Source organism: Acanthisitta chloris, unplaced genomic scaffold, assembly GCF_000695815.1.
Source record: "Acanthisitta chloris isolate BGI_N310 unplaced genomic scaffold, ASM69581v1 scaffold15810, whole genome shotgun sequence".
Taxonomy (NCBI): Eukaryota; Metazoa; Chordata; class Aves; order Passeriformes; family Acanthisittidae; genus Acanthisitta; species Acanthisitta chloris.
Window position 1 is genome coordinate 1 of NW_008653465.1, and position 9,815 is coordinate 9,815.

The 9,815-nt window shown below is 38.3% G+C and overlaps 1 protein-coding gene across 1 annotated transcript; it reads right to left on the bottom strand.

Moving 5' to 3' along the window:
- Positions 1-543: 543 nt before the first annotated feature.
- LOC103808402 (zinc transporter 7-like) lies at positions 544-9,789 on the bottom strand (the record flags this gene model as incomplete). Its single annotated transcript, XM_009081187.1, has 6 exons — positions 9,605-9,789; positions 6,026-6,181; positions 4,969-5,056; positions 3,258-3,384; positions 2,159-2,308; positions 544-584 (listed from the first exon to the last, which is right to left on the bottom strand). Coding segments are annotated over exons 1-6 (747 nt in total), but the record flags the coding sequence as incomplete, so codon positions are not given.
- Between the last annotated feature and the right edge of the window lie 26 nt (positions 9,790-9,815).

Genomic DNA, 9,815 nt, shown 5'->3' on the forward strand with positions numbered 1-9,815 from the left:
AATTATTATATAATAATAATTTGTTTACACTAAGTCTCTGGAGATCATGGATTCAAATACTACTTAAAGAAGTTTAGAGTGAATTACCATCTTCTCTAAACCAACTGTAACAGTTGATGAAATGCAAGTTTTCAACTCAGGTGCCCTTTAACAATGATATCAATCTGCACTTTTCAAACACATTCTGTCTTAACAATGCTGTTCTTCACTTTCCAGAACATACACTGCAATTTGGCTACTTTGGTTTCTGCTTTTAACCACTTTCCTAGACTTTCATGATTTTATTTTTCAGTGTCAGTAAGAGAAATTGAATGCCAGCTTTTGGGATCTCTCTTTTAAACTGTGTTGACACTGCATTACACTCAGATTTCAGTGAGTGTCCCAAAACCTAGCCCTGCACAGGGTGCAGCACTTCTCCATTCACATGTGGGATGGTCCTTCATAAAACAGCTCCTCTAAGAAAAATGTGGCATTTAGCCAGAGAAACTGACAGACACAGGCAGACAGACCATGATAAAACCATTACACTTATTCTCACCGTACCTTGTAAAAAAATCCAGCCACGACATCAAGAGAATGGTCATCTGTGAAGGCAATTATTGACATATTAACCTTGACAAAGGCTCTCTCTAGTGGTACATTCTGTCATGGTCTTCCTTTCAGAAATTTCTTGCACAGACAAGCTGCTAACAACGACTAGCTGTTACTCTAGCTATTGCTTTTTAAAGCAGCAATTGAGTTAAAAGTATTAAACCACATTTTTTAAAAGAAAACATCACTTTACCCAATAGATGTATATGTGTGTGTATGTATATATATATATATATATACATAAAAAATTTTCAACATTTATTTTTAATTGAAACAAACTGAGAAGCAAGACCTTGCTGGTTTACAGCAAAATAAGGCCCCTTCAAGAACACAAGCCATACATGCAAACAAGAAGAGTAAGGTCAAATAAATCTGCTAACCAAAAACATGTAAGCAAGCAATTATACCTAACGTAAACCAGAAAGGATAAAGCTTGGAGAAGGCACAACTACATGAAAAAAAACTCTCATCCAAGCAGATTAATGCCTCTGTGGAACAGAGAGGGATATTTTAAGAGAAACTTGTTAAAGGATAGCAAATAACCTCTAGTGAACATATACAATAATTTACACAAAAGTTGTTTGAATATCAAATTGCACAACACAGATAGCTACATTCACTGTTCCAGTTGGGGGTGGGACATGGGGAAAGCAAGGAGGAGGCAGAAGTTGGGGAGCTCCTGCTTTCCAACCAAAATCCAGGAGAACTGTTGGAAAACAAGCACCAATTTTCTACTAAGAATGGCAAGGAAGGCACCAGTAATTATTTTTACACTCTTTGTCACCTCCTGTCTGCAAGTTCCCACACTGTTCACTGCTCTGAATGTGCATGTTTTCAGCCACATGAGATCCCAGTTCATGGCTTAGGCAGGAAGGACTGACAGCCCTGCATTACCACAGGGCTTTCAGTTCCCTTGTTTCACACAGGTGGTACCTACTCTGCCTCCTCTCCCATAGTGAAGGCTACTGGTCATATTTTGCAAGATTGCCTCTTCCCAGATTGTTTGCTCTTATAGAATAGACTTAAGCATAGCTAGTACCTTTTTCAAAACCAGCTTTAAAACAGATTACAACTACACAAGTTGGGAAAATCTTATTAGAGATCACAAACCAAGTATAACTAACAATCCCTAAGTACCTGAAGTTTGTTTGTTCATCTTTTCTACTATCTTGAGCTGTAAAATTATTCAAACAGAGAACACTAGCAAAGCAGCTTAACTTTGTCTACTGATTTTAATGAAAAACTTGAAGCTGAGCACTTGATAACTAATTTCACTATAAAGCCATATCATACAGCTGTTTCATTTTTTGCCAACACATAAAATTAAGGTGAACATTCACAAAACATAGGTAAAGCAAAACCTTTAAAACTTAACACTGAACTTACTCGAACTGAAACACAAAGTGAGCCACAAAACCAGTAGTGGCACACCACACCAGACATTTCATGAAACTACTTCATGTATGATCACAACAAGCTGCTAGCACCCTCTTTCTTTTAGGAAATCATTAACAGCAGATTATTTAGACTGAGCCAAGATGGTCTGTCACATTAACTGAGCACTTACCATGACAATAATCCTGACCATGAGAGTGTCCATGGCCGTGTCCATGATCATGAGAGTGTCCATGGGCATGTTTATGTTCATGGCTGTGACCATGACCTCCGTGACCATGGCTGAGTCCACCATTAAACAGAGAATGGCTGTGCTCATGCCCTAGGAACAAATAGCACCATCAGAGCATGAACTTAAATGATGAATAAAAGTACACTTACATTTGTTTCTAAGTTATTCAAAACCCATTGGTCTTTTAGGCCATCTTAAGATACGGCTTTAAATAATTTAAGAAACATAATACAAGCTGTTTGTCAGCTACAGCTCTGCTGTGTAGCCATGTAAAATATATATACAACACAAAATATATACCTGATTTGAGCAGCCAAGTGATTTTATACATTCCCACTTCTAAGACAAGATGTGCTACACTTTTAGCACAATTTGAAAAACGTACACATGCTTAAATAGAAGCACATTAAAACCAGCTGTTTTAAGAAACCAGAATTTGCCTATCATTCACACATTAAAAATCCAAGCTTATATTGCTGCTTAAAGACCAAAGACTTTTTTTTCCATCAGTCCACGAAAGTTTAAATGTTAAATCAAAAGAGGTACCAATTGGCTATGCAGAAAAAAACCCAAAGTGTTTACCACATGTATTTACACAAATTCTGCATTTCAATTCCAAGTACTCTAAGTTGAGAAGCACCTGAAGATGAAACATCTCATGCTTTAAAATCTGGTTCAGACACTGCCTTCTAAATTTTCCACCAACAACCTTGCTCACATCCAGCATAATTTTGCCCCAAGGACACTGTGCAAATCTCCTTCAGTAAGATGCAGAAGAGTGCATGTTCTAGAAAGCAGATTCTGGAGTTCTAGGTGTTCCAGTTAATGGATATTAACATGAGAAGTACAACAGTGACATACCAGGGCTAGTGATAAAAGTCACAAGTCAACATTGCAAGAAGTCACATATACATTTGGCTAGGATTGCCACTAAAAACACATTAAAATTTAATATTGGGGTTCTCGTTGGAGGATAATAATGTCCTGTAACACAGGGTGCCAAGCAAGAAAACAGTACCGAAAGTTGGAAACATCCTACCAGAGCCATGTGAATGCCCATGACCTCCGTGTTGAAAAACAAATATTCCTATAAGATTTACAATGAATCCTAGTATAGAAACAGGAAGAAGTCTGTCATGATGCACATCAGGAGGCTCAAGCGCTCTCTAAAAAAAAGACAGCAAACCAAATAGCAAATGTAGAGTTTTACAGTTCTCTTGACATTACTAAAAACTACCAAAAAAAACTACTGAGATACAGAAACATTCTTATACAAACGTATGTATAGACATAATTAGAAATTACTCAGGACTTTTGTTTTTTGGGATGATACAAAGACCAATTGTTACTATCTGAAGCTGAAGGTTTATCATTAAAGTTCTGAAAGTACAGTAGAATATTCTGATAGTTTAGCTAACTTTTATCATAAGATTTCATTATGCTGGGGGATGGGGCTCAACACTATATGAAAACATTCAAGTTTGTTCTAGTCATCCAAACAACTTCCAAGAGTCTAAAATGCCGTTTCTTCCTTTCTCCCTAGAAGGGTGAAGAGATGAGATGAATGAAATGAGGCGTTAAGAACAAACACTGACATTTTAAAACACTCCTAAAATCTTGATGGATTTTTAAAGTTCTTTTTTTACTCTACTTATTTTGGAATATTTTTCTCAATGAGATATTATAGACCTAATACACATTGCATCTGAGGCTAAGTGTTAAGGAGTGTAAATCACTATTGACACAGGCAACAAACATTCATCATCTCTACAGGGATGAAAGACAATGAAACATTCAGCAGATGTAAAATTGAAAAGCAAGAGAGAAAAGGAACCACTATAACAAGCAAAGTGAATACTTAGCATGGGAGCTAAAACCAGCAGGAAGAGAATTATATTTCAACATTACCCTTGACCCTGTCAATTTTTAAGTTTTCTAGTCAGTTTTGTTCCTGTTTCTAGATTTGGAGTGAAGTTTTCACAAGCTTTTAGGCAATTTCAGCCAAGCTTGTACTAATTTTGAAGTATTTACAGGCTCATCTATGTAGAAGATATGTTCGTGAAAGATCTTCCCAGTTCTCTCATAAAAGAAAAACTCAGTAGAATGCATTCTAAACTAGAAGTCTAAACAAATTTACAGTGCATCTCCCATTAAAAAGTAAAAGCATTAATGCAAGCAGATAAGCACTAGTTATCAATTTTACTCTTAATCCTTGATGTCATCCTTAATGTCTAAATTTCAATCTTGAACTTATCACCTGAATCATCATGTAAAAAAAAGTTCAAAAGAAATGCCCTTGTAAATGTTTAAGCTATTACTACTTGTCATTTATATCAGACTTCAAGATTTTGAGGATAGTGCTCCTTCAGTCACAGAATGTGACTTATGACTAACTTCTCTCCCCTGAGTGACTAGTTTGGGCCTTTCTTTCTTTGTCTCATTTGTCCTTTAGCAATGAGAAGTTCAAGATATTTAACTGGCTGAAAAAAGGATAGGGTACAGCTCACAGAATCTTTACATATAAACAAAATACACTATTTAAAAGCTAGTAGAGATACACTGAAAAGCTGGATTTCTGTGTCACAAAACAGCAATTTTAGATGGCCCTATTCTCTGTTCAAATAACAGATTTTTAATCAATTATGAACATAATCAATTTCATTTTTTCAATTCAGTAACTTTATCTCTATTAAATACGACCTACAAATAGAAATGTGATAATTGATAACGCAATTGACTTCATAACCTACCTCAACACCTTCAGAAAAAATGAAGAATGCTGTGAAGATGAGGAATAAACCGTTTACAAAACCAGCGAGTACTTCTGCTCGAACATACCTGCAAGAAACAAAAAAAGCAACAGCAGGTATTACCACCTTCACTGAAATGCTGAAATCAGAAGTGGAACTTAAGAGACCGAAGTGAAATCTTCTAGTTCTCAAGCAGTTGTTTCCAATAAAATACTGTCAGGTTAGAATACTATGTAATTTCAAGGTAGCAAACATCAAACTTAATAAGTTGTGGCTGTTCTTTAATAAATGGAACACCAACTGTTCAAATGCAGAGCAGTAATTAATTCAGAACCTGCTTTCACTGCAATCAGTTCATGGTACCATCCTTTCTAAATTGATTTCTAGGCACACTGGAGTTTCCACCTTAATTAAACTGTGCTTTAAGTTTCAAACTACATGACTCACACTTAAGCAAGACAGCTGAAGCTAAATGCTGACACTCAGGTCAGTAATGCTATGGGGAATGCAGCAGCCCATGTTACAGCTCATTTGTGTTAATCAGTATCACCAATTAATAATGTTGTATCACCGGGATCATTCTATAGGGCACAACTGCAATGTTCAGTGCAACCAAGTGTCCCTCAAACAGAACCAGCTACAGCAGGTATATCCACAGAGAGTGGTATGGGGTGACACACCTCAGCCTTGAGGATCTGTGTTAATGAAGCCACAGCTGTCAAATCCTGCTGGTTCAAAGAATTATGGCTTATCACCTCAGGTGCAGCATCACTGAGATTTAGCTCCTTTAAGTCATAACTTTCTGTTCCAAAGGCAGCATGGGGTACCAGCAGTCTGAAACTCCATGGAACACTCCATGTAACCTGCTCCCCAAAAGCAATGCCTTCATATTTTTAGTATTTCTGGAGAGATATTAGCTTAGACGTTTATAAAACTCACCTTAAAAACCCCCACACTTTCAACATAGTTTTTCCATGTTCTGCAAAAAGAGGTTTTGTTTATACAGTGAAAAATGACTACTTCCTAAAGTATAAGGTAACAGCCTGAAGTTTCTTACCCATATGAGAAAGCATCGTTTGACCTCCATTTTGAAATAACTGAAGCTGCTAATCCAGCCAGTAGAGCAGTACAGTCAAAAAACATATGAAAAGAATCTGATATTAGACCTAAACTGCAAGAGAACAGGGGGGAAAAAAAAGTTAGGTTCCATATGCTACATGTTGAGTATGAACAAAAAGCCCCACAACAATTAATCTTTTACACACTAGCAGAATACACTGTGTTTCTAAGCCTCGGGCATGATTTTGCTAGCATACAGGAGAAATCTGCACCTGATCACTAATACAAATATGACAAAACTACTTTTGTCAGCTTAGGAAAGGCACTTTGGAAGAGTGCTTAGCAAAAATCCTCCTAGCACGTGATTTTGGTGATAGTAGAAGGTAGTTTTCACTGTCCCAAACCAAAATGTCTGGAGGAGATATACCCACAGCCACACCTCTCACCAGCATAATCCAGCCTTAAATCTTTGCTTTAGACCAGCAGACACACACTACTCATAGATCTAGAAGCTGAAGGAAGCAGAGGCTGAAAGACCATGTGTTTATTTCAAAGACCAATGCACAACTACAATCTTGACTGACAAACACAGGAAAAGTGTAGAGTAGAACAGCCTGCTAAAAAGTTCAAAGCAAGTTAAATTAGCTCATGAGTTATCCAGTCAGTAGAACTCCAATCAGTTTGCAGGCTACAGGTAAACTGGATTTAACAGCACACACAACAGGTGCCAAAGTTTACTAAATTACTCATAAACAGGTTCTGTAAGACTGCAAGGAAGTTTGTGCTTTGAAACACAATTGCCTCATATTTGAAAAGACATTTGATACAGAGGTACTGATGAGCATTTGTTACTGCAGTTGTCTCAAAAGTTCTGTTTTCCCAATCCCTTGATAGTCAAAGAACAATTACAAATGCAACTCAGTTCTTAGAAACTGAAGAACAAGAGGCAATTACTGGAAGTAACAAGTTCTAGAGGACAGCAACATTTCCACACTTAAGTAAAACACAAAGTTTCATTAGCCAAAGTTCCAACTGGTTAACAAAAAGACCGCAAACATTTCAGCCGGACTGAAAACAATTACAAGATTGTTTTGAAGTGTTTCAGATAAAACACTACTGTGGAAGAAGTGGGTTTGGAGAGGAGAGAGAACAAGTGTCTTGCTCTGCATATTTACATATATACTTTATGGACACATAGAGAGTTATATACACATACAACTGTAACATTTAAGGCACAGGAACAATGGCATGATAAATTGTCCCTAGGTGCTGCAGCCACCAAAGCAGGAAACAGATGAAGTCATTCTGAACAAACTTTGAAAGAAGACCAGAGAGGTTTTAGCTGGATACCTATGAAGTAGCAAAATGAAACTCTCTACTGAATTCTGGACCGGTATAGGTGACAGCTTCCCCCGCCCTCAAACCAGGTGACTTCTCTAGGGAAACAGCTTGTTTGAGGTTTGGTTCTGAGCAGTAAGGAAGATTCAGTGATGGGGAAAACCCAACACAAACCACAGCAAATGTTCAGGTAGAAGGTAGTTAGGGTGACAGTAACCTTAGGTTGTAATGATTGTGGAATGGAAGGAACAAGCATAGGTAAACAGGGATTGCTAGTGGTTTCTGAGGATTGGGGTTTTTTTAAAGAGGGTTTCCCAGGGTCCTGGGAAAGAGAAGAATGTATATGGACTGTTACTAAAATAAAATCCCATACTAGAACTGGAAATCATACAGCAAGTTACCATGGCACTGTGCTCACACCTGCACATCTCATAAGACAAGACTTACTGCAGGGGCAACACCAATACAGTTAAGCTGCTTTCAAGACCTAAGCTAACAACTCCGAGTGGCCAGAGGCACCTGGATTTATCACCAGGGGTCAGCACAGACTGTGTCTGCAGCACAATTCTCCACGTGGTTATGCCAGGTCTGTAGCATAGGTGCAGCTGCAAGCAATTCAGCTGCACAAGTGGCAGGAAGCTTGGTAAGAGCTCAGTCTGATTTCATCTAAGGCTCTTTTTGAGTGACCTGTAAATTAACAAGACCTTAAAAATGGGTGCAGAGTGATTACTAAAGTAAACAAGCAATCCAGTCAACCATGAGCAACATGAGATGCGTGCAAGAACTTCCATTAGAACTGGAACACATCACCTGAAGTATACACTAGTAGAAACCCTGTACTCAAACACACTGTCTCAATGAGGACACTTCCATTAACTGATTTAGTAACAAAATACCATATCCAGTTCTGTTTTCTGTGCTTCAAGAACATCAACATTCCAGAGTATTTCTAAGATGATCATAAAAATGACAAAACAGCTGTGTGAGTTCAGGAAACAACCTACTTGGCAAACAAAAGCTAAAGAGAATTTCTTATGTGAGGAACACTGGAGCTCTGCTCTTCAAAATGAATATTTCTCCCCATAGGGCTCCTCATTTGCTTGTTATGTGTTTATTCTTCCAAGGCATGAATTGTCTGCTTTGACTGAAAGCATTCCTCATAATATTCTCTGCTACTCCTCTCTGCTAAAGAGGTGCTTGCTAAGACACTGTTTTGTTCTAGTCCAAAATCTAGACTTAAAGGTATCCGAAATTACTGACTTGAAATATAAACAAAAGGTTCAACTAATGGCTATCCACCAAGTCACAATTCTTAATCTCAATTATAAACTAGAATAAATAAGAGTCTTCTCCATTCCCATACACCGAATTCTTCAGTGGCAAAGTTCTGTCAAGTGTCACTTAAGTTTCTCAGTTATCTCACACACAGCACTTTTCCAGGTCACTCTACCAAAAGGAATTATTATGCTTAAAAGACAGACATCAGCACAAACTCACATGAACATAAAGCTCTTTGTACTCAAAGCATAGATAAAAATATTTACATCCTCTCAGTTAGCAGAAAAAAAAAATCCATGCACAAACAGACAGACCACACATACAATAACCCTCACACAATTGCAAGTGAATCAACATCAAAGACCAAACCAAACACACTGAGGATGGTCTGTGTTTGCCCAAGATGGCACTGCCTGCTCACCAGTGCTACAGCAGCAGTTACTGTAATCAAGGTGAAGGATTTTATAGTGCAGTTTGAGAGATTCAGAAAAACATGGCAAACATAAGGATGCAACTGTTTCCAAACTCACTTTGCTGCAGTCACTCAAAACTCTTAAGAGTCCCAGTAACTTGTGCCCATATTACAGCTTTTGGTAAGCACTACTTTAAGTTCCATATGGAAGGACACTGTTGGGCTTACATGAAATTTCCATGCTAGTCCACTCTGAACTACTGACAAAGAGACTGAAATATCACTATAGAACAAACTCTCAATCACGAGTGAAGCACAATGGAGATACCTGCACAATTACTTGTCCTCTACCTGTTAATGCCATACACTAGTACAGAAGTTATTTTGCATTTGTTTATATTTTCCTACAGACTTTTCAGTAGCAATTTAGTCAAGCCTCTCATGTTTTTTCCACCTTTGTGAATTTACGTGCTATGTGAAACACCACTTAGCAACACCAGGGTATGTTAATTCCTGTTTCTCCCTCGGGGACAAGGATGTTTGGTGCACTGCTGGGTCTTGCCACCCCGAGCATCAACCTCCACATTACGCCACACTCCCAAACAGAGGATGTCTGTGGCGAGCAGCAGCACGAAACGGTTACAACTCCCAAATCCTGCAACCCGCACCAAGGCCAGGCTTCCTCTTCTGCAAAGAGCCGAGGAGCGCGGCACAACGGCAGCTCCTAATGCCATTCCTCCGAGCCGGGGGGACTACCCCC